At 49.5% G+C, this 25167-nt stretch overlaps 1 protein-coding gene across 2 annotated transcripts in view; it reads right to left on the bottom strand.

The window, feature by feature from the left end:
- Positions 1-23324, bottom strand: part of TMPRSS4 (transmembrane serine protease 4) — a 43760-nt gene extending 20436 nt beyond the window's left edge. For both annotated transcript variants that reach the window (XM_015435780.4, XM_074015303.1), the window contains exons 1-3: positions 23096-23324; positions 4945-4978; positions 885-998 (exon numbers count right to left, since the gene is read on the bottom strand). In XM_015435780.4, coding sequence (XP_015291266.3) covers positions 885-998; positions 4945-4978; positions 23096-23098 — 151 coding nt within the window. In that variant the 5' untranslated portion in view covers positions 23099-23324. The remainder of the gene's footprint in view (positions 1-884; positions 999-4944; positions 4979-23095) is intronic.
- Between the last annotated feature and the right edge of the window lie 1843 nt (positions 23325-25167).

Genomic DNA, 25167 nt, shown 5'->3' with positions numbered 1-25167 from the left:
TCACGGATAAGGGCCTGAGGCAGAGAGGCCTGCTCAAGACCACACTGGGCCTCAGGCACTAGCCATGGTGAAGGCCAGGCTGAAGGGGGCCAGGTGCCAGCTGCCTGGGGGGTCTTCTCTGCTGCCTCCTCTTTCTCCCCTCCTCACAAGCAGAAACTCTCCCTGTTCTTACAGCCGCTGCTCAGAGCCACTCAGCTTGCAATCTGCAGAAGATGGGAAGGAGGGGGCAGGGGGCGTGGCGGCCCTGCAAATTGCCTGCGTGGGTTAGGAACATGTGCCACTGTGCTCTCCCTCTAGAAGAAGTCACCTGGGACAGAAGCCATCTGGAACAGATGGGGGCTGAGTTCATCTCCCCTTTCACTCTTAGAATAAGGTTCTCTTCAAAGCAGGGGGTGGATACATGTGGTTTCTTTCTTTCTTTCTTTCTTTCTTTCTTTCTTTCTTTCTTTCTTTCTTTCCTTCTCTCTCTCTCTCTCTTTCTTTCTTTCTTCTTTCTCTCTTTCTCTCTCTTTCTCTTTTTTTCTCCTCAAATTCCTTTTATTATACCAACGATTTTTTTTTCTGCAAAGCTTTATGCAGATCACCTGCCCCTGACTGTGGGGGTGGGGGCTGCCACTTACTGAGGGGGTGAAGGACAAGTAGGGGCTGCCACTTATGAGGTGATGATGGGAGGGGCGGGGCTGCCTCTTACTGAGGGGGTGAGGGCAGGGGTGGGGCTGCCTCTTACTGAAGGGGTGAGGGCAGGGGTGGGGGACTGCCTCTTACTGAAGTGGTGAGGGCAGGGGTGGGGGACTGTCACTTATTCAGGGGGTGAGTGTGGGGGTGGGGGGGTGGGCCCTGTCATTTACTTAGAGGGTGAAAGTCGGGTAGGGGCTGTCACTTACTGAGGACAACCACAATGATGATACTCGCCAGGCTCAGTAGTGCTACGATGATGGGGATCCCCACTTTTCTGAAGGTCTCCATGGGGGTACGGGGTTTGCGCAGGGGGTTGACATCTGTAGGAAGGTGGGAGGCAGAGGGGAGAGCATGCCGTCAGCACTTGGTAGTCCCTGAGCCAAACTCCACAGCCTGCCGCCCTCTGGCCGGTGACAGCAATGCCTTGAGGACAGTTATGGTTAATGCTGGGGGGTTATTCCTGCAGACAAGGCTTAGCTGCATCAGCACAAGGTTACCCTGCCTCTTCTCACTTATCCAGGCTCACCTATCGTTCATGAGTGCCCCTCAAAGGAGCCCCCAGGCCAGGCCGCCTCCCCTGTGTCTTGCCTGAGCCTGTCCCAGGACATTTCTGGGTTTCGTCTGACCTTTGCCTGCCCGAGAGAGGCCTGAGCCCCTGGAGCATGTACCCATTCACTGTGCCACCATTTATCCTTTTCCAGACCTCCTGACTTAGCTTTTGATTAAACATTAAGCTTCCGGGAGGCAGGGCCCTCCAGCACAGTGCGTGCTTAGTAGAGGCTTAATAAACATTTGCGAATCAATGCATCTTCAATCCCACAAATAGCAAGTCCCAGCCTGGTCCTCGTCTTTAAAGAGATTACCATCTGGGGGAAGAGGCAGATGCAGATGCCAGTCCAGCCCGGTGGAAGATAATGTATGTTATAATACAGACATCTTCAAAGGTATGCTGGTGAAAGTCTCCTCAGCCCGTGGCACTTAAGTGCAGGTCGGGAGGGAGGCACTGGCTCAGCTCAGTCAGAGGCATGGAGGGGGCCTGTAAGCTGCCTGATGCGCCTGGCGTACCAGGGGAATAAAGGCAAGTTGGAAGGCAGGATGGGTGAAGGCAGCTGTGGAGACTCTTGAACACTATGCTAAGGAGTCTGGGTTTTATCCTGAAGGCAGTGAGGAGCCGTTGAAAGTTTTTGAACAGTGGAGAGACAGGATCAAATTAATTTTAGAAAGATGGATCTAGTCAGGTGTGGTGGCTCACGCCTGTAATCCCAGCACTTTGGGAGGCCAAGGTGGGTGGATCACCTGAGGTCAAGAGTTCAAGACCAGCCTGGCCAACATGGTGAAACCCTGGCTCTACTAAACATATAAAAATTAGCCAGGCGTGGTGGTGCATGCCTGTAATCCCAGATACTCGGAAGGCTGAGGCAGGAGAATCGCTTGAACCCAGGAGGTGGAGGTTGCAGTGAGCAGAGATCGTGCCATTGTACTCCAGCCTGGGTGACAAGAGCAAGACTCCATCTCCAAAAATGAAAAGAAAGATGGATCTTTCATCAGAGAGGAGATGGATTGGAACAAGACAGTCTGGGGTTAGGGAGACCAGGTAGGAGTTGATCACTGCCTAGAACAGAGGTGATAATAACTACATTGTCAATTGCACATCATTATCCAAGAAGAAGGAACTTGAAAGGGAAAACATAGGCAAAATTAATATCAGTAAGTGTCAGAGGTACATTCTTTTAAGTCCCCCTCTCCTTGTGGGAAATAAGCTGGGGAGGTGCCATGGGGATTTCTCCCCTGGGGGAGCTGGGGCAAGAATTCTGGAAACCCTGGAAAGCAACGGACCGGCTCTCCTGCCCTCACCTCCACATGGCTGGCTCCCTCTCCTCCTCCCAATCTTTCTTCACTGTCACCTTCACAGTGAGGCCTACCTGGATCTCCCTATTTAAAATGGAGCCTTCCAAACTTTCCTATCCTCCTTTCTTGCTTTCTTTTCTTCCAAAGCACGCATCGCCTCTAACATATGCTATATTTGACATATTTTCTGTCTCCTCCCACCCTTCCATGAAATGAAGACTCGTTGAAGACAGAACTTGTCTGTTTTGTTCACTGCTGAATCCCTGGTACCTAGAACAGTGCTTGGTCCATAGTAACTGCTCAACAAATATTTGTCACATGAACAGATGAATTTTTCTTGGCTCTGTTCTCTTAAGCACATCCCTTCTACTACCTACTTCTTTTCTTTTTTCTTTTCCTCCCCTCCCCTCCCCTCCCCTTCTCTCTCTCTCTCTCTCTCTCTCTCTCTCTCTCTCTCTCATTCACGGAATCTGCTGCCCAGGCTGGAGTGCAGGGGCAGTGGCATGATCTTGGCTCACTGCAACCTCTAACTCCTGGGCTCAAGCCATCCTTTTACCTTAGCCTCCTGAGTAGCTGGGACTACAGGCATGTGGCATCACACCCAGTTAGCATTCATATTTTTTGTAGAAATGGGGTTTTACCATGTTACCCAGATAGGTCTCAAACTCCTGGGCTCAAGCAATCCACCCACCTTGGCCTCCCCAAGTACTAGGATTACTGGCATGAGCCACCATGCCCGGCCCCTTCTACCTTTCTTACAGGTCACATTTTATTCTGCCTTGAATGATGGCTAATCACATGTCTGGCTCTATTTCTTTCCTCAGCTCTTCAAAAGCAGAGAATGGCATCCTGCCAGAGATTGGCACCCAGTGAATGCCAGTACTAATGAATCTGTTGACAAAGGAAAGCTTAGGACACTTTGTGTTTCCCCAAAAGAGAGTTTTAACTTCAGACACAGAAGCCAGGCAGTGGGGATGTGGACTGGAATGGTATTGCCCATAAACTATGACCTGGCACAAAGTAGCTTATCAGTAATATTTGCTGATACTGTTTTTAAAGTTCCAGCAGCCAGTCTTCAGAATTGTCCTCTTTCCTGTGGCCATGACTATGATGACATTTTGTTCATGAATTCATGCATGATTTATTTATTGAGCACCTACCTCTGGAAACATGAGATTGGTTTGTTTTCTCCAAGAGTGAGTGACCCATGGGGATCCCTGGGTTCCTGTGTCCAGGCCCAGATATTCTCGGGGAGCATCTGCTTCCCCCACTAGGAAGGAAAGAGCTTTCATACCTAGTTTAAGTTAACGAACACAGTGAGCTATGAACAGCCTCTTTGCCAGCTATTGTTCCTCCCTCCAGCCTGTCCTATCCACCGCAGCTAGACAGAGCTTCCTAAAAGCTTGCTTTCATCCTGTCACTTCTTACTCGAGGGCCTACAAGAGACTTCCACATCTGGATTATGTCTTTCAAAGCCAGTGTAATTTGGCCTCTCTCTCTGAGCCAAATGGACTTCCACTGCTAGTCTTCGCCAACCCCCAGTGCTGCATAGTTCTGCATAGGTACGTTCACTCCTCGAGCAAACTCAGCTTGTTTTCTGGTTTGAGAGTTCTCAGGCTTGTTCAGGTGGTGGAGCAGCTGGCACCCTGGTGTTCTTTGGGGACACCATGGCCTACTCTTATATTAAATTCCAAAGTATCAACTAGGCACCATTTTACTTGCTAAAGATTACTTCGTCTGTGGTCATTGTTAACTCATGACCCAGAACTGGGAAATAAATAACCTGTCAAGCAGGATTGGCCATTTTCTCACTGATCTGTTCATATTAACGTGTTCCTTGCTCGTCTGTTTTGCTGATCTAGCAGGCTATCAGGAGTAGATATTAATGGTTTAAGAAAATGCAATGGAAGAAAAACACCTCCTTAAATTTGGGATCATTCTATTTTTTATCTTATTTTTCTTCCCCTGGAAATCAGGCAAGCACTGCCATTTTTCATGAAAATGCTTCTGGCCAGCTTGTTCCTTGGCAGCACAGTGGGACTGTGAACTCCATGAAACCAGGGACTTTGGCTGTCTTAATTATTGTGATAGGCCAGCGTCCAGCCCAGGGCCTGGCACATGGCAGGTACTTACAGTTTTAGTGAAAGAATAAGAGTAACTGAATGAATGAATTAGAGAATCATTGCTTTGGTGATTTTAGGTTTGTTGGTCCTGCTTCCCCAGAGACCAGGCCTCCTGCTTCTAGAATGAATCCTGGAATGTTTGCTGAGTGATGGATAGACGGGTGGCTGGATGTCACCCATGGCATTTATCACTTTGGTGGTGGTGGTGAGGGCCAGGCAAGAGTGGCTTAGGATCTACTTGGCAGCTAAAACTCAGAGGCTAAGGTGGACAAACGAAAGCCGGACCTGAACTTACCAAGGCTGTTCAGAGGTTGATCACTGTCAGGATCCTGCAATTGAAGGAAAAACAGTCAGTGAGTTGAGGTGGGAGCCTCTCCGGCTGGGGCTAGCAGCCTAGGGGAGGTTCTTGGGTCTTGTCTATATTCCCTTCTCCCTGAGTCTAAGTTAGGGGTCTCTGTGTTATCCAAATACCTGGTTCAACAGGAAACATTCAGTCATACACCTATTTGATCTGTTTCAATTAGTTTACTTATTAATTTGCTTAGCCAGTAGCAACTGATTAGCAATTGTAGAAGCAACTGGCTGCTGGTTTGTTGTGTAAATTGCTGAATTCCTTAAGACGATTCTGCTCTACTGTCTGCTTTTGTCAATGATTTGTCTATGTTTACAGATACTATATTTCTGTAAAAACTTGAATCGACATTTTACAAAAGGGAACACCCAACTCGCCAACAAGTACCAAACAATGCTTAATGTCATTACTTATCCGGCAAATGCAGATTCAAACCACAATAAAATATCTCTACATAAACACCAAATGGCTAAAATGTAAAAAACTGACAATACTGTGTTGATGACGATGTGGGAAAACAGGAGCTCTCAGACCTTGTTGGTGGGAGTGTAAATTGGTACAAATACTTTGGAAAATGGTTTGGCTGAATCCACTAATGCTAAACATACAACTATTTTATGATTCTATGATCCAGCAATTCTGCTCCAGGAGATAGCCAAGAGAAACGAGTACAAACGTCTAGCAAAAACCCTGTGCATGAAGGTCTACAGTCGCTTCATTTATAATAGCTAAACATTGGAAAAACCCAAACGTCAGTCACTGGTAGAGTAGATAAACTGGTATTTTCATATAATAGAATATAATTCAGCAATAGACAAGAATAACCTAATTCAAAATGCAACGATATGGATGAATTCCATAGACATAATGATGAAGGGAAGAAAATAGTCACAAAAAGTACAATTCCACTTATCTAAAGTGTAAAAGGCAAGGTTAATCTATAGTGATAGAAGTCACAACAGTGGTTACCACTGGGGAGGGGGGGCAGTTAGTTATTGGAAGGAGCACAGTGGAGTCTTCTGGAAAACTTCTGGATCTTATTCTTGACATTGGTTACAAGGGTGTTTATATGTGCAAAAATTCACTTTAGACTTGAATGCCTTACTACATATATGCTACCAACACTACGACATTTCTGAGCGTGGTCTTAGGCCACCATTGATGCATGTACACAAATACACGCAAAGGCATTTTTACTTACTCACACCACTCCACGTGTGCACTCGGCATGCACATAGCCACATAGAGTCACGTGGAGGAGCCACTGACACAAAGGCTCACATACAAAATACATGCACACCCTTTCGGCCAGGCAAATGTTACAGGGAGGATGCTGTCTGGGTTTACGCCCTCTGAACCCTGTGGTCTAGGTCTCCACCCAGGGACTTGCCTGCCCTATTGTGCTGAAGTCATGACCCGCCTTGGTGGTGGTTGGAGGAGTCGCAGGACCTTGTACATTTCCGACTGGAGATTTTTTCTGTTCCTCTTGGGAGTAAGAGGGCCCCTTTCAATCCCTGAGTGGGTGACCCTGATTAGATATAGAGGGAGGGTCCCTGGGTGTTGCCTGCTCCATAGCTAAGCATGGTGGACACAGCAGTTGGGAGGAGCTCTTTCTTTTCCTCCCAAACGAGACTGTAGTCTGCTGGAAGGACATGCCTGGCCTTGCCCTTGGGTGACACTAGGCCATGGGCAGCCTTGTGGTGTAGCACACAGCTTGGTTCTGCAGTCTGCAGGGGTCAAGTCAGAATACAACCCCGGCCTCCTGTTAACTGTGTGCTTTCAGGAAAGATCCTTCACCTCTCTGAACTCCAGGCTTACCCTCTGTAGAGTGGGGACGATAAAACCTGCTTCAAAAGACTACTGTGAGGATTACATGAGTTGTCTGGTGGGAAATGCTGGGCTCTCACATGGGAACTCTCTTCCCTCTGCCCTCCCATTGAAACTGCCTTTGCAAAATGATGCCTGAGACAGTGAAAGAGATCTAACTTAACCGACTCCATCTTACTTCTAAGCTCCAAGCTGTCCTTGGTCATTCCTGGGCATAGGCTGAACTAACTTTGGGAGAAACTCAGCTTATAGTTTAAGCAAAGTTGGTAACAGCTCTTTCCCAAAGCAGACCTCCTTCTTGTCTGGGGACTAGATTAACATTAGCCCCGAGATTAGAAATTATGGTTTAGGAATCATACAGCTGGAGGCCACAAGACTCTGACCCTCCCCAAACTGCTTCTAAGATCAGTGCTTGAGATATTTTGCAGACCCTGCACTTGATGGATCAGCTGGCACCACCCAGATCGATAAACTGGCTTATCTGATCTCTGGCCCCCCACCCAGGAACTGACTCAGTGCAAGAAGTCAGCTCCAGCTCCATATGATTTCGTCCCTGACCAATCAACATTCCTGGCTCGCTGGCTCCCCCCTACCCACCAAGTTATTCTTAAAAACTGCTCCCTGAATGCTCGGGGAGACTGATTTGAGTAATAATAAAACTCCAGTCTCCCGCACAGCTGGCTCTGCGTGAATTACTCTTTCTCTATTGCAATTCCCCCGTCTTGAAGAATCGGTTTTGTCTAGGCAGCAGGCAAGGTGAACCCCCTAGGCAGTTACATCATCCTCTGTATTTCTGTAGCATTTGGTACAGGAGTTTACCACAGGACTTCTCTCATAGGATGGTCAGCATTTCCTTTTGTTTTTTCTTCTTTTTGGTTGCTTTTTAAAATTTAAAATTTTATTTTTAATTGGCCGCTCTTTCTCATTGCCTTTGTACCTTTGGTGTTTAGCACCAGGCTGGTACTGAACTTTGAGCTCTGCATTGTAGTTCATTCCCAGCCGTCTCTCCTCCACCATCACCAGGGCTGGATCGAGCAGACTGTTTCCAGGCTGAAGATGAGACCCAATTGGGCAACTCTGCATTGTGGCTAGAGTCAAGGTAGGATAATATCAACAGTAATTCGCACCCAACTGGCATGTGATGGTTTACAAAGTCCTTGCATCTAACTCTTGTCTAGTCAAGTCGATATCAATTGTCTGCTAACCAGGATGGGCAGCGTTAAAGAATTAATTATTAACTAAACAAATGCTTGTAAAGCATCTACATTGTACCAGGCACTACTCCAGGAGGATTCAGAGGCAGATTAAGAAACCACCCCAGCAAGATGGGGAATATAGTGCCCAAAAAAGACAGCAGAGAGTCTGTCCCTGAGAAGCTTGTTTCTTGGTGGAGAGGAGGGCTAGGGGAAGGCGGAGGACAGGCCATAAACAGATAAACCAGAAAAGGTCAGAGAGGGGTAGGTGCTATGCAGAGAGTAATCCAGGCTGAGAGGAGACAGCGCCTGGATGGAGACTGAGAATGGGAGCTCTAGGGAGGGGCTCAGGATGGTTGTGGAGGATCTTGCTGGTCTCCCTAGAGGAGGTGACAAGAAGGAGCCAAGTGGCAAGGAACAAGCTTGGGGGGTTGGAGGAACTGAATAGAGATGGGCATGGCTGGAGCAAGGCAAGGGCCTAAGGAGAGGGGAGGTTGGTGGTAAAAAAACGCCATATGTGTTTGGAAGATACAGGCAATAGGCCTCGCCGACGGACTGGGTGTGCTTGGGTTTAGTTTTGTGGGTAAGAGGGTGCTTGCTGAGCTGTGGGAGGCTAGAGGAGCGGCTGGTGGAGCAGGGAAGTGGGCCCTTTCTTGTCGATTCATTCCCTTCCACTGAGTCTACTTGTGCATGCATGCCTGCATTCATTGAGGTAGGTAGGGCGAATTTCTTTTGTTTATTGTTAATTTGACAAATATTGACTATACACCTTTGATGGACCTGGAATTGTGCTAAAAGCTGACGCACAAAGGAAGCTTATATTCTGCACTTTCTGGGGCCTTGGATTCCTCATCACTGGACTGAACAGTGGCTAATTGTGTATATGTGTGTGTGTGTGTGTGAGAGAGAGAGAGAGAGAGAGAGAGAAAGGAAGAGAGAGTCTCATTCTTTCGCCCAGGCTGGAGTGCAATGTTGTGATCTCAGCTCACTGCAACAGCCACCTCCTGGGCTCAAGTGCTCCTCCCACCTCAGCCTCCCGAGTAGCTGGGACTATGGGCATGCACCACCACGCCCAGCTATTTTTAATTTTTTCATAGGATGAGGTCTCACTGTATTGCTCAGGCTGGTCTCGAACTCCTGGACTCAAATGATCTGCCCACCTCAGCCTCCCAAAGTTTTGGGATTACAGGTGTGAGCCACCATGACTGGCCCTTAATTGTTTTCAATTGCTATTCACTGAGTAGTAGCTGTGGGAAAAAATTCTATACCTGTTTGAAACCAAAAGAGAGAAAGAAAAGATGAACTAAAGCAAAACTGTAAGCTAGAATGATAGGAACTGTGACTATCTTGTTAACTGTGGCATCCCTGATGTCTCCTACAATGTACAGTAGATAACGAGTGTTGAAAAAATATTTGTTGAATGAAAGAATTAGTGAAAATATCTCAGTTTGAGGACTCAATCTCAGGTCAGTCTTTACGAAGCTGACTGTGGTATATTCACACAATGACATATTAGGCTGCAGTCAAAACAAATGAACTATAGTGACACAAAATAATATGGATGGGGCCAGGTGTGGTGGCTCACACCTGTAATCCCAGAACTTTGGGAGGCCGAGGCGGGTAGATCATGAAGTCAGGAATTCGAGACCAGCCTGGTGAAACCCTGTCTCTACTAAAAATACAAAAATTAGCCAGGCATGGTGGCAGGTGCCTGTAATCCCAGCTACTCAGAAGGCTGAGGCAGGAGAATCCCTTGAACCTGGGAGGCGGAGGTTGCAGTGAGCGAGATAGTGCCACTGCACCCCAGCCTGGGGGACAGAGTGAGACTCCATCTCAAAATAATAATAATAATAATTATAAGGATGATATTAGAATGTAATATTAAGTGAAAAAGTTAGTCCCAAAAGATTACATATAGCACAGAATCTTTTCCATAGAGAAGCAAGGAAATGATGAATATGGGGTTTGGGAAGAACTTACCTGGGCAGGGAGCTTGTAGCACAGTCCGTGGCCTATCAAATAGGTACAGCCAACATTTGTTGAATTAATAAACGAAAGACTCTTGCCCTACCCACCTCAGGAGGGGGATGGATATGTGTGTGCAGGAGTGGGGACCTCATGGTTAGATGTAGGTTACTATCAAGTCCTAGCTTTTGTTGGGAATGGTGGATTTATGGAGGCTTATTACATTGTTAAAACCAACTAACTAGCAAGTTACAAATGGGCCCTGCATGGACCAATAGTGAAAAAATTCATGAAGCAAAGATTCTAGTTCCCCCAATGCTACGCACCCAAGCCTCAAGGAAAACATACAAGAGCCATCACCTGGCTATACGGAGTGGCTTCAGGTCAAACTCGTGTCCTCACCATACTCTGCCCTTACTGTTGTGCTGCCTGAGTTTCCCCATGAGCTCTTGGCAAACATCTCTGACACAGAGTGATCAGAGATGATGGACAGACACACTTCTGGAAGAGGAGCTGCAGAAAGTCACACATACTGGGGCTGATGGGCAGAGAGGTAGGTGCATTTTAGGCCTGTGAGTGTCAACTGGGGTCCATCAATGTCGATGACATCCCTGAGCAGGATAGAAATAGGGACTTATGACCAGCTGCATCTCCTCTGAGCCCAGAAGCAACAATCCTGAGCTAAGGAAAGGAGAGAATGGGGCTGAGAGATGTGGGTACCAGGTAAAATTCAGAGATCCAGCCAGACCCCCTCACCATGGTGGGTCCCCGCCATGATCAGAAGATGCAAAGCTGAAACAAGGCAACTTCCTTATTTTCAGATGAGAAAACAGAGGTCAGATAGAATTGTCTTAACCTGGAGTTAATAGAGGGAAGGAGGAAGTTGAGACGTCACCAAACAACACATGTGCTTCCTTCTGCTTTGCGGGAGATGTATTTATTTACCCGCAGCTTGAACTCAGCTTCTGGCTACAACTGTTGCAGTCCCGGCGCAGGCCGGACCAAGCAAAGGCACTGGCCTTTCCCTTTCTGTTTGGGCCACTGGCTGGGCCAGGCCTGTCTGCTCTGTTGATTCAGCCTGCCGCAGAGCCCTGACTCACGGGTCCAGCCCAGCCAGTGTCTGACCTGGGGCTCATCCGGGAATGAAGCTCCTGCTGTCTGTGGTACAGTGGAAGGGCAAGAATGCCCAGGCCATCAGGGCCCAGGTAGGGGGTGAGGTGGGGAGGTGGAAGTGGGTGGGTGTTCGATCTCTGGAAAACCTGCCGTTGCCTGATCAACTCAGAGAATCTTCTTTTCCTGCTTCTCGGTTTGTCACCGGCAGCAGGAAGACATTAATCCAAGCCCGAAATATGGAGGCAGAACCATTAGTTATTGCAGTGGAGTATTATTATATAATTTACCATGTCTTTCTTTCATAAATGCTGCCCTCTATAATCCGTGGAACAACCCCGAGAAATTGTCCCCATTTTACGGAAGAGGCAGCTGTTCCGGCTTCAGAGCAAGTAAGGAACAGATCTAGTCCTTCGGGCCCGGTTTCTGGACTTGGTGGACTGTTGGTTTCATTTCCTTGTGGTTTTAGGAACTCATCTGGGTAACAGTCATTAGCTGGTGCTGGGTCCTTTTGAATCACTCCTCCCTTGCAATACAGCCTTGTTGGATATAATCAGCACGCAATCATCATGCAGAGATTGCCCCCAGCATCTCCCCAGCTCTTCCTTGGTCTGAAGGTAGAGTGACTTTGCTCAGTTCTGGGCTCTGCCATGTCATCCATGAATGGGGTCAAGATACTTCCCTCAAAGAGCGTGTCGGGAAAGGGGCCTATTGCAGGGCTTGGTTCCTGGGAGGGGCTTTATTGATATTAGCCTTTGTTCTTCCCTTTCTTCCATTAAGTTCCCACCTTTCTCACCTGCCTCTTCTTCCTTTATTCCTACTCCTCACCCCTACTACTGTTTTAGATCATGGGGAACCTCCTGGGTGGGCTTAGCTCAGCTCCAAAAAGCAAATGGACATCTTAAGGTCCGCTTCCTTTCCAGCTCAGAGATGATGAACCCAGATACAAGGCATTTTAAATGGAGTGAAGATTAAGTGGCTGCAGAGAAGCCACCAGCCTGGGGAGTATGAGTTCTCATCTTGCCTTGTCTTCTGACTTGCTGTGTGACTTTGGGCACACTCCTCAATGTCTCTGAACCTCAAGGTCCCTTTGGGTAATTGGGAACTGTCTTTCAGAGATGGAATGAAAGGGTTAATAACCTCACAATGAAACAGGCAAGTCCACCAGGCTAATAAGGAGGGGAAGAAGAGGCGGCAGCTCAAGGAGGCCAAAGGAACAGAAAGCTCGGCCAGCTCCTGTCTGCTTCCCTTGCCAAGCAGCCTGTCCCTGGAGCTTTATTTCTGTCTTCCTCTCTGCAATGCTGACTTGGCATTGCCTTGCTCTGGAAAGAAGTCAGTAAGGGCAGAGCTGGGATGACTGGAGTGTGGACAAAGAGAGAAAAGTAGGGGCACATAAAAGGGGCCTCCTGGCCCTGTTCCTGTCTACAGCAGCTTCAGTCTTCCCTGGAGTCCAAGGCCCTGGCTTCCCATGGTCTCATAGGAAAACCTAGAGCCAGAGATGCTGCTGTTGCTAGGTGATGGGATAAACAGGTCCTTTGAGGCTTGGGCAGGTGGCAGTAGGTTGCTGAGGTCAGTGACAAGCAGTGGGGAAAACCCAAGGGAGGGGGTGGGGAAAGTTCTTTGAGTAAGCCAAGAGACCCAGAGGTGCTCACCATTGTGGGGCCTGGCCACAACGCTCCTCTGAGGGCGCCTTACTCTGCTCTCTGATCCCGGAACCTGCATCCCTCCCCCAAACCAACGGCGAACAGCTGTGTCCTCGCCACTTACAGCTGGAATAGGCAGTTTGATGCCTTTGCTGCGCTGGAAACAGGGCTCTCTCTCTTGGATGTCTCAGCCATGACAGGTAAGGGGAGAAGAGGGTCACTGAGGGCTGGAAGATCATGGGGCAGGAGAGGAGGGAGTGTTTCTTGAGATGAGCCTGGTGGTGATGCAGCAGCCCAGAGTGCATGGGAAGTCCTCAGAGATGATTGATCATGCCTGCTTCCAAGTATCCTGGGATCTCACCTGTTACTCTGTCTCCAGGTGGGTCAACTACCAGCCCAGGCCATATGCAGCTGGGCATCTAAGCTCACGTGCAGAGATTCAGGGAGCATCCTCACAAACACTGCCTGGTGTTGAGGCATTCTTAGAGCAGCACTTTTTCCTTTGGGTCTACCCTCAGCCTCGGCTGCTACATTAGAAACCATTTTGCCTTGTTCTAAGCCACATAGGTGCTGACCTGTTGGCAACTGGAGCCGAGCGCCTTAGCCCCCATCTTAGCACATAATGGCTCCAGGGCAGGGCCTGGGGCCAAAAGGAGGGGTCAGGCAGCCTGCCATTGTCCCCTGCCAGCCTGCTGTTCAGCTCCCATCGTTTAAGAATCAGCTTTTGTGTTTGGGCGTAGCTCTTAGGTTTAGGTAGGGCCGGGAGGCAAGGAAGATGTAACTATCCCTATTTCACAAATGGAGAAACTGAGGCACAGCAGTTATGCTCTTTCCCCAGAGACAATGTGAAGGGCAGGAGTGAGGTATTTGTACATGCCCATTGGGCTGAATTAAACTGAAGACGGACCTGGCTCCCACTGGAGAACCCTTGCTTCCAGGCGATGCTGCTGTTTACTGCCGTACTTAGGAATCCCTCTGCGGTCTTCTCTTTGTCCTAGGGGAAGCAGCTCATTCTCTCCCACCTTTTGGAACTCGCAGCAATTCTACTTTGCTCAGCTTTCCCTCTGTTCTAGGGTGGTGGGTCCATCTGAGCCCACCTTCCCTTCCTGGAAGGGTCTGATAGGAAGGAAGGTGCTACCATCTTTGCACACCTGAGGACAATGCCTGGACAATGGCTGGTGTGGACTTGAGAGGACCTTTCAGTTCAGCCTTTCAGCCTAACAGGGACCCTTACGGGTTTGCCGCTGGGAAGGGCTGATGGATATTGAAGCTTACAGGGGTTCTCTCAACTCTGCAATTTACCTGAACTGAGGAGCTGCCGTCCACGGAGCAGTCTGATGTTAATTTTAAAAAGTTCAAAGACAGAGTGTATACCATCTTTCAAGAATCATACTCACTTTTGCTTGACCTGAATTGTCCTTGAAACTTTAAGGGGAAGGGAAATGGCTGGGAGGGAAAAGGAACTGACTGGAACTGACTCCAGTCAGGAGTTCGACACCAGCCTGGCCAACACAGTGAAACCCCGTCTCTACTAAAAATACAAAAAATTAGCTGGGCGTGGTGGTGGGCGCCTGTAATCCCAGCTACTCGGGAGGATGAGGCAGGAGACTCACTTGAACCCGGGAGGTGGAGGTTGCAGTGAGCCGAGATCGTGTCACTGCACTCCAGCCTGGGCAACAGTGTGAGACTCTGTCTCAAAAAAAAAAAGAAGAAGAAGAAGAAGATCTGACTCCTCCATCTGTAGAAGAACTTTGAGCAAGTCACTCAACAGCTCCTGGACCCAGTTTCCTTCTTTGGAATGTGGGTACAATAAAAGCAACTTCCCAAGATGGTAGGGAGTAGGGTTCTGTAAGGTGTACCACCTGCTCAGCACCATGCACTTTTCAGCACCTTTGCAAGGCCCTGGGAGCCCCATCTGGTCCTTGCATGATTTTACAGACTTGCTCATAGTCCCCTGAATTGGTCTTTGCAGTTTGAGGGGTCTCAGCTACCTTGATCAGAAGGGGGTTGTCCCTTGATCCTGCTCCTCCTGAACTCTGAGGCAGGCACGCTGGCCTGAATCCAGCTCTACCTCTTCCCAGCCAGGTAGTCTTGGGCAAATTAATAAATTTTTCTGAGTCTCAGTTTTCTCATCTGTAAAATGGGGAGAATATGACTTACTTCACAGGGTTGTTGATGAGAATTAATGATGACACATGTGATGTGCCTGGCTTGGTGCTTGAAATATAGAGGAGTTTAGTAAGTGAAAATTAGTGCCCTCTGCCCCAGTCACCCTACAGGCATGGAGAGCAGAACTCCACACATGCTCAAGGAGGGTCTGCACTGTGGTTCCATACAGGGGCAGGGTTGAGGATTCTCATTTGTTCTGGAGGCCCCAGTGATAACCAGCCTTGGTGGGCTGGTGTGGCGGCTGCAGCCAATCTCCTGGCACAGGTTTCAGTGACCCTAGATCTGTTTCCTGTGAACTCTGAGCTCAGGATCCCATAAATAGTGCTTTAATAGTGCTTCAGTGTCTTCTCTGCATCTCCGACTTTGTAGTTGCATAACCTGAAGTTCCTTTACTGCTTTCCTGCCCACTCATATAACTCGTCGAGTGCTTCATGAAGTTTCTCCTTGCTGAGATTTCATTTGCTAGGAGAGGCTGTGTTTTACAGTGCACAGAGCACAGGCCGTGGAATCCTGCAGCCTGGGTCTGAATCCTATTTGCTCATCGGCCTGAGGCTTTAGGCAGTTTTTGAACCACCAAGAGCCTCAATTTCATGTGTGTGTGAAAAAGAGGGAGAGAGAGAAAGAGAGATGCAGTAAATCTCCCTCCTAAGGAGCCCCAGATATGCATAGCATATAGTACATTGCCTGGTGCATGGTAAGAGTACAATAATTGTTTTTTTGTTTGTTTGTTTTGTTTTGTTTTTGAGACGGAGTCTCGCTCTGTTGCCCAGGCTGGAGTGCAGTGGTGCGGTCTCGGCTCACTGCAACCTCCACCTCCCAGGTTCAAGCGATTCTTCTGCCTCAGCCTCCCGAGTAGCTGGGATTACAGGCACCTGCCACCACGCCTAGCTAATTTTTTGTATTTTTAGTAGAGATGGGGTTTCACCATGTTGGCCAGGCTGGTCTTGAACTCCTGATCTCAGGTGATCCGCCCACTTTGGCTTCCCAAAGTGGGATTACAGGTGTGAGCCACTGTGCCCAGCCAAGAGTACAATAATTGTTAACTGTAATAATAATAATAATAATACCAATAATAATAGTTTAGTCATTGAGTAAGGCACCTTTCTGGGCCCTGGAGATCTAGCAGTGAATCAGAGGTAAAGCTCTTTTGCCCATGGAGTATATTCTATTATTTTTATTAATTATTACTAACAATATTAAAATAGAACCTGGGAAGTTCATGACATAGTAGATACTCATAGTCAAAAATTATTTACTGTTAATGGGAAGGAGATTCATAGAGAGCCTGTCATGTATGTAATGGGAACTGAACAAAGAGCTACTTTTATGATTTCATGGGCCCCGGGGCTTGGCTTCAGCAGGGTATTCTGTGGACTAAGTGCATCTGGGGAGAGTGACCAGGGCAGTCAGGGGACAGGAGGGGATGTCGTGTGACCTATGTGAACTCTCTTGGAAGAGAGGGTGGGGGACGCAGTTCAGAGAAGCAGGGACCAGTGTAGGCATGAAAGCTTCAAGTGTGTGTGGCCATCTGAGAAAGGCAAAAGACCATTCCAGGAGGAACGGGGGAAGTTACAGAAAGTCTTTTCTCCCGGCAAAGGAAAGATTGTTTTCAGCAACTGTAGCTTCTAGAAACAGATGTGTGAGCAAAAGCTGGACTGTGAAGGTTTCTGTGGCAGACAAGGGCCAGGGTCTGAGTAAGGGCTCTGAGCACCCCTGGGGGATTCGACCAAGCCCCCCAGCGGTGCGGCAGAGGAGCAGTGACCAGGGCAGAAGTGTTGGGGGTGGGGGACAGTCCTTCCAAAACCTGCAGCTCTGTTTTTCCCGTATGGGGGTTCTGCATTTGATTTCAGTGGAGCAACCGGCTCTGAGGCCAAAGTACGCTTGGGAAACCCACTCGCCGAGAAGACCTCTAAGGTTTTTCCTTAGGGTCTGTGATTCTGAAGAGCTCACTCTCAGTCTGAAATTTCTCTTGTTTCCTTTCACAGATAGGATTAGCCCTAGGCCTGATCCACTTGTAATATTCTCTCTTTACATCAATTTTCTATCCTTAATGGTCTCCTGGTAATTTGGGTTTTTTCCCTGGGCAGCATTGGGTATGAAACTTGAGTTTAGTCTTCTCGAAAGTCTAAGTTAATTATAGCTACTGGTTTTCCCTTTGCCCTTGGCTGAACGACCCTTTTCAAGTCATGAACCTCTTTGGGCCTCAATATCTTTCTTTTCTTTTCCCTTCCTTCCTTCCTTCCTTCCTTCCTTCCTTCCTTCCTTCCTTCCTTCCTTCCTTCCTTCCTTCCTTCAATTTCTTTCTCTTTCTTTCTTTCTTTCTTTCTTTCTTTCTTTCTTTCTTTCTTTCTTTCTTTCTTTCTTTCTTTCTTTCTTTCTTTCTTTCTTTCTTTCTCTTTCTTTTCTCTTTCCTTTCCTTCTTTCTTTCTTTCTTTCTTTCTTTCTTTCTTTCTTTCTTTCTTTCTTTCTTTCTTTCTTTCTCTTTCTTTCTTTCTTTCTCTCTCTCTCTCTCTCTCTCTCTCTCTCTCTCTCTCTCTCTCTCTCTCTCTTTCTTTCTTTCTTTCTTTCTTTCTTTCTTTCTTTCTTTCTTTCTTTCTTTCTTTCTTTCTTTCTTTCTTTCTTTTGACTGAGTCTTACTCTATTGCCCAGGGTGGAGTGGTATGATCTGGGCTCACTGCAACCTCTGCCTCCTGAGTTCAAGTGATTCTCGTGCCTCAGCCTCCTGAGTAGCTGGGATTACAGGCGTGAGCCACTGTGTTCGGCTAATTTTTGTATCTTTAGTAGAGACGGGGTTTCACCATGTTGGCCAGGCTGGTCTTGAACTTCTGACCTCAGGTGATCCACCCACCTTGGCCTCCCAAAGTGCTGGGATTACAGGCTTGAGCCACCACACCCAGCTGAGCCTCAATTTCTTCGTCTACAGAATGAGGATTACAATGTCTCAGAGAGTTGTATCAGACTGAAGGGAGATTTTGGATGTGAAAATGCTTCTTGAAGCACAATATGGTGCCTTTGTTGCATTTGGATAGAGACATGATGCTGCCACTGTAGCTATTACTCTCTTTAAGACCACCAGTGACACCTACGTGTCCCGGTAGGTTCTCCCGGCAGCCTGGCAGGACCCTCCTCTCTGGGGACTGGAGATGTGATGGTGGGTGATGTCAGGGTGGAGATGGGATGAAGGTGAGGGGCTGACCTCGGCTCTATAGTTACCCCCTTCTTGTGGACATCAGTGAGTGAGTGAATGTCAGGTTCTGCCTGGGGTGTGGGCAAGCGGTGTCCCCTGCTCCTGTTCCATCTATGGAGTGCACAAAATTGAAGGCCTAGATTTTACATGTTCTCTGAATCTTCCATGGTATCTTTCCAGTACCTAGCACAAAGTAGATGCTCAAGGAACACATGCTGAATGAACGAATGGATGAATGAATGAATGAATACAGATTTTAGAGGAAGATACTGAGACAGCAGGATATGCTGAAAGCATTGGTTGGCTCAACTGCACCAGTGGGTGAAGGCCAGCCAGACTGATATGCAGGACATTTTGTGACAGGGGACGCCACTGCCACCCCTGGACAGGTGCCCACTCCTGGACAGGGGCCATCGTGTCTCTCACCCTCTTCCTCAGTGTTCCTTTCATCTGCTACCCTTCGAGAGTTTCTGGTTGCCTGTGCATTACACGAGGAAGCTGGAGGGGCTCTGGGGGCCACGGGCAGGGGAGGACTGTTGCGGTTTTCCGTCTCGTTTACACATGTCTCTGCTGCCGACATGCTGGTTAGTCAGAGCGGCAGGCTGGGAGGTGGCGTTAGACGTGTCACGGGGGATTGCCACTTTGGCTCTGCCCCACTTTTCCCCTTCCCTATCACCAGGGTTTCCAGGCAGGCTCAGACCTGTGCCTCCCTCACGCCCAACCGCCGCTGGGATAAAAATCCTTTAGTAACCCCTCAGATAGAATCTGGCATGTTTTCCAGTTCAACTTGGGGTGAGCCTTGTTTTCAGTGTCAGATAAATCAGACACTGGTTATAGGGGATTCCGTCTTTGATCATTTATCTGTCATCCATCAATCCACTCATTCATTCATTCACATTTACTAAGTGCCTAGTCTATGCCATGGATGACACGCCCTGTGCTAGGTTTACGGCTAAAAACAGAAAAGACACAGACCCTGTCCTCAAGAAGCTCCCATTCTGGTGGCAACAGGTTTATAAGAAAATGTGGCAGATGGATGCACTTTAGGTTTGGAGGAGTTCACTATCCTGGGGAATCCTTGCTTGGGAACTTGAAGCGTTTTATTGAGGCTGTTGTTTTCACCTGAGCAGGAAGGAAGGCTGAGGGCAGAAGAGGCACCTGGGAAGGCTGAGGCCATGCAGATTTTCAGGCCTGAAAGCGTTTGTCTCCTGCTGCCCTGGGGCTGTTCTGGGGCTTTGGGAAGCTTGTTAGCAGTTCCCCAGCCTTGTTTTTGGTCTGTTTTTCTCATCTGTCCCCCTGCCCACGGCCCCCCTGAACTGGTCTCTCCTCATTTCTTTCATTCAGTTTCTCAGATCTCTTGGGCTTTGGCATGGGTCTGGGCTAGGGAGGTGTCTGCTGGGTCCTCAGCTGCACTGAGCGAAGACTGAGAGGAGGAGAGACTGAGAGGAGGAGAGGCCTGGGGGCACACAGGAGCCCTGACATCTAAACCCCTTCTCCAGGGAAGCACCCAGGCACAGAGCTTGACCCCAGGGTCAGGCGAGAAGCGCCTTGGGAGATGGACAGGGCCTGGGGATGCAGCTTCCACCTCGGCAGGTGCAGCTCCCACGGCCTGGAGTGCCAGCACCTTTGCTCCAGCCGCAGCACAAGACCCTCTTGTCCCTACACTCCCACTCTTTCTTGCTGTTCACACATGCAGTTCCCTGTGTCTGGAGCTCCTTCCTGCTTTCCCTGCCTGGAGAGAGCCTGCTCATCCTTCAAAGTCCATTGCAAATCGTTTCTCTTCCAGCACAATTTCCCCACTGCCCTAGAGAGAATCTGTTGCCTTTTCAGCTCCAGGGGTACCTTGTAACCACTGCTGGTGTTATACTTGCCACACTCTGTGTTGAGCATCTGCAGGGTGAAACCTAGGTATTGTGTCCCCCAACCCCCAGCCCCATTTAGAGACTGGCCAATGACAGGGGCTGATTAAATGGTGGCTGGCTGGAGCTTCTTTGGGGGGAGTTACAGTGACACCAGGCCCCGTCACCCAGGTGGCGAGGGATCCAGGAGAGCAGGCAGAGCAAGTAGCCCCTCCTTGCCTGTCTTGCCTTTTAGGACCTTCCCACTGCCCAGCTCAGTTTACCACCTCAGAGCCTAGGATGGCACCGCCGGGGATGAGTGGGCTTCTGGATTCTGTGCCCTAGTCAGGGGTGGACTCCACAGTGCTCCCAGCACCCCACTGCCCGCAGGCTGGCTCCTGACTGCCACATTTCTGAGCCCAGCCAAGCCCAGCCAAGCCCCTTGAGTCTGTACCAGGCTGGCACAGAAAACAGGAGATGGGAGGGAGGATCAGCTTCCTCCAGAGCAGCCGGAAGCATCAGGGGTTTGACCTCAGGTGTTAACACCCATGTCTGGTGGCTCAGGGTGCGTCTGGTGGCTCAGGGTACATTTGGGTCTCCGGAACAGTCATGAGTCAAGGCCAGGAGAGCCAGTCCCAGGGTCCCTGACTTCCCTCCAGGCCTCAGCTACGGAGTAGTTAGGATGGGACACACTTCCTTCGGGGACAGGGCTTGGGTTCTGACCTCTGCCTGGGCCTGAGTCCCTGCTCCAGCTCTCCCTAGGAATACCCAGCTTAATGGGTTCTGGGGAGAGCAGTCGTTAAGACGCAGCAGCTCAAAGGACCCTGACTGTCACAGAGAGGGGCCTGTGGGGATGGAAGGAGGTAGGGAATGGAAGGGAAGGGAGGGCTGAGCCTGGGCGAGGAGATCCCATCCTCCCCTCAGGGCTGGGAGCTATGGCTGTCTAGGGTTATTAAGCACAGGCTTAATGACAGGGTTATTAAGCACAGGCGGTATAATGGCTAGCTCTGGGGCTAGAAACTTCCTTGACTATACCGTGGAGATTGGCCATGCTGCTGCCTTGCCTTTGGGGCCCCAGGCCTGACTTGACCCCTCCATCAGTGTGCCCACCTGCCCTCCCCTGCTCCTGCAGCAATGCCCAGCTCCTTCCCTGGTGGCAAAGGGTCTGTGTTGGGTGTGCTACCCAGCTATCATTTCCTAGTGCAGACTCCTCTTTAGTCCTAAGTCCTTACATTTGTGCGGGGCTTCATGGTTTCCAGAACCCGCTCACATGTATTAGCCATGTAATCTCTGCGAGTCCTGTGCGTGTGCGTGGAGGTGTTGTGGGTGATATCATTTCCATGGACAGGGGAGAAGGTGAGTCTCAAGAAGATGAATGCCTCAAGACAGCACAGCTAATCAGGGAGCTGGCCTCAGCCTTCTGATTCTGTAGTTCGTGACCTGCCCTAGAAATGATTCCCTTATCTGTTGCTCCCCCAAGAGACACCCCGGGTCTCCTCGGTGCCTGCCACCCAGAAGCAGCTCACAGCTAGGTAGGCTCCACAGCTGCTGTCCTCTCCTGGGAGCCCCAGGGGATGCAGCGTCTCTGCACACAGGCCAAACTTTGGGGCACCTCCTTGGATGGGAAAGCAGGAAGCTTGTGCTTTGATCCTGGCTCAGAGGGAAGCCCCTTCCCCTTTCTGATCAGCAGCCACAACCGCACTAGGAATTGTTCTTGCCAGAATTTTCAGAAGAGTGTCGTGGGAAGTGCTCAGGTTGGGAATAGGAGACAATCACTCGAGGGGCCCCTGCAGGTCACATCCTTCTCCCTTGGACAGTGGCTTCTCCTTTCCTCTCTTCCCTTCCCTTTCACGTTGGTGTCCGGGCAATTGCTGCCTCTTGGCCAAGGATTGGAGAAGGAAGACCCCTGGACCCAGCGATTATCTCTTCCCCTCCCTGGCCCTCAGCTGTCCTCCTTGAAAGGTGGGGTTGATTCTCTTTGCCCCAAGACAGCGAAGACGCTCCAGGTATTTTTTTTTTTTTTTTTGAGACAGAGTCTCGCTCTGTCGCCCAGGCTGGAGTGCAGTGGCCGGATCTCAGCTCACTGCAAGCTCCGCCTCCCGGGTTCACGCCATTCTCCTGCCTCAGCCTCCCGAGTAGCTGGGACTACAGGTGCCCGCCACCTCGCCCGGCTAGTTTTTTGTATTTTTTTAGTAGAGATGGGGTTTCACCATGTTAGCCAGGATGGTCTCGATCTCCTGACCTTGTGATCCACCCGTCTCGGCCTCCCAAAGTGCTGGGATTACAGGCTTGAGCCACCGCGCCCCGCCGACACTCCAGGTATTAAGAGGAGAAGGAGGAGAGAGGGTGAGGGCATGAAAAGAGACCAAGTAAAAGATCTCCACAAACACCCTAGATTGTTTGAAGGCATTTCTGCACTGTTTTCTTTTCTTTTCTTTTTCTTTGTTTTTTTTTTTTTTTTTTTTTTTTTTTTTTTGAGACAGAGTTTCACTCTTGTTTCCCAGGTTGGAGTGCAATGCGTGATCTTGGCTCACTGCAACCTCCTCCTCCCAAGTTCAAGCAATTCTCCTGCCTCAGCCTCCCAAGTAGCTGGGATTACAGGCACCTGCCACCACGCCAGGCTAATTTTTTATATTTTTACTAGAGACGGGGTTTCACCATGTTGGCCAGACTGGTCTCGAACTCCTGACCTCAGGTGATCCACCCACCTCGGCCTCCCAAAGTGCTGGGATTACAGGTGTGAGCCACCGTGCCTGGTCTGCACTTTTCTTTAAAAAGAAAAGGAATCAGTTTCCCCAGGGAGTGGCAGAGGGCCACTGTGGCATCAAAACAGCCCCCTGCCTTGGAAAAATAGCGCCAACCTCTAACCAACAGACCTGGAGACACTGGGCAAAAGAACATTCAGGATTCAGGAAAGAACAGTCAGGAAGGACAGCCCTGGCTCTGTGCCTGAGGACCATGGCAATGGTGGGAGAGAGGAAGGCGGGTGTGTATGAGATGTGTATGGGACTGGGGTGTGGGGGGATTTGGGTGTGACCTCTTTTCTTAACCTAGAAGGTGTCACAGAATTCTCAGCTGATGAGCGCTTAGGCTGGTTGAAGGGCCTTTTTTGGGGAGCCCCACCCTCCCCGTGTCTTGGGAACAGAGGGCCCCCACACTCACCATGCTGGCTCTGTGATCCTCCCAGTCTCCCTGTAGCCTGGAGCTGAGATTGTCACCCCAAGGCAGCAGGAGGGCCTCCCCACACAGGTCCTGGGTGGCCAGCGGGTCAGAAGTCCCTGGTCAGCACTGGCTGGAGGAGGCCCGAGTGCAGGGCGGGCCTTGGTCCCTCACGCCCAGCATCCTTGTCCACTTAGCAAGCTGCTGCCTCTCACCGCTGTATTCCAGGAGTGATTGGGGGACTGTGGGCAGCTTGATTAAAACAGCACTACAGGTGAAGTTGCCAAACTGGAATGATTATGTGTCTTGTAACCTGACACCTGTCTTAGGGGCTGGAACAACACCTGAAGTCATTCATGGGCCCTTCGGCCTCAGAACAGGTGACACACCTATGTCACAAAAGCCTTCCTGCCTGAATGATTTCCACCCAACCGTGTGTTGGCTGAAGGTGATGCCAGGAGTTTCCGCCCTTACTCCCCCTACCTTGTAGGTGCATGACTTCTCACTGTGTGAGTGCTTTGGTTTGGGGTTGGGGGAAGTTGGAGTGGTCTGGGAGTTGGGCGACAGAGTTTGCAGCTCAGTGCAAAGGGATCATTGACAGGTGTGGGGCAACAGGATTGGAAAGTTCACAGAGAAGAAGGGAGTTTCTTCTCTTAGGGAGATAAGATGTGCCCCCTTTCCCTGGATCCCAGAAGCGAATCCACAGAGCCAATGATTTGCCAATGTGCTAGTGCTTCCTGCCCCTGCCTCAGCGGCCATTCAAAATTCTGAAAATCACTATTGGTGCCCTGGCTAGAGCCCATGTCTCCTTGTCCACAGGGTCACTTCTTTCTTTCTTTCTTTCTTTTTTTCTTTTTAAAGACAGGGTCTCTCTCTGTCCCCCAGGCCGGAGGGCAGGGGCGCAATCTCAGCTCATTGCAACCTCTGCCTCCCAGGTTCAAGTAATTCTCATGCTCCAGCTTCCCGAGTAGCTGGGACTACAGGCGTCTGCTACCATGCCCAGCTAAGTTTTGTGTTTTTGTATTTTCTTTTCTTTTCTTTTGAGACAGAGTCTCACTCTGTTGCCCAGGCTGGAGTGCAGTGTCACGATCTTGGCTCACTGCAACCTCCACCTCCCAGGTTCAAGTGATTCTCCTGCCTCAGCTTCCTGAGTAGCTGTTGGAATTACAGGTGTTGTGCACCACCATGCCCGGCTAATTTGTATTTTTAGTAGAGGTGGGGTTTTGCCATGTTGGCCCGGCTGGTCTCAAACACCTGGCTTCAACTGATCCACCTGCCTCAGCCTCCCAAAGTGCTGGGATTATGGCGTGAGACACCACACCTGGGCCCACAGGATCATTTCCGATTCATGCTCTGCCACATCCTGATAGCTGGAGCTGCCCCCCTGGCCAGGGGATGCGCAAGGTGAAACCTTATAGCCACAGACATTTTTCTGGGAGGGACTTGGATAATTGTCCACATTGTTCCTCCATTCTGTGGGTGACAAAACTAAATTCCAGAGAGGCAAAGTCAATGACCCAAAGTCATGTAATGAATTAGTGTCTGGTTCCATATGAATCTAGATCTCCTTCCATTTCTCAGACCTGACCCTCCCAGGAGACCAGCCTGGGTTAGACGTGTGTATTAGTCCTTCTGTTGATAACGTGCTTCTATGTATCAGCCCTTTAATTCTCCAGAAACAACAACCCCAATATTTTGTTTCCATTTGTCAGCTGAAGAAACTATAGCTCATGGACATGAAGTAGTTCGGGGCAGAGTTGGGGCTGGAACCTGGTTCTCTTACTGGTTCACATTGCCAGCCTTGTGAACATGCTAAATGGAACACAAGTGTCTGAAAGCTCCGGGTTTGTGGTTTGGGATAATATGGCCCATGGAGGACCCCAGTGATGTCTGAGCAGGAGGAATACCGGGTCAGTGTAACGGATTGTTGGCCAAATCTTGGCTGATGAATGCAGTGTGGCCTTGTACTTGTCTCTGAGCAGCAGAAATCTGAAACTGGCCTGAAGGGCTCTGGAGCCAGCGCAGTCCCAGCCCTTCCTTACTCAAGGCTGGTGGCCTTTAGAGTTGGGAGTCTT

Source organism: Macaca fascicularis, chromosome 14, assembly GCF_037993035.2.
Source record: "Macaca fascicularis isolate 582-1 chromosome 14, T2T-MFA8v1.1".
NCBI lineage: Eukaryota > Metazoa > Chordata > Mammalia > Primates > Cercopithecidae > Macaca > Macaca fascicularis.
The sequence above is the reverse complement of the archived record's forward strand: the minus strand, read 5'-3'. Positions and strand labels throughout refer to the sequence as shown.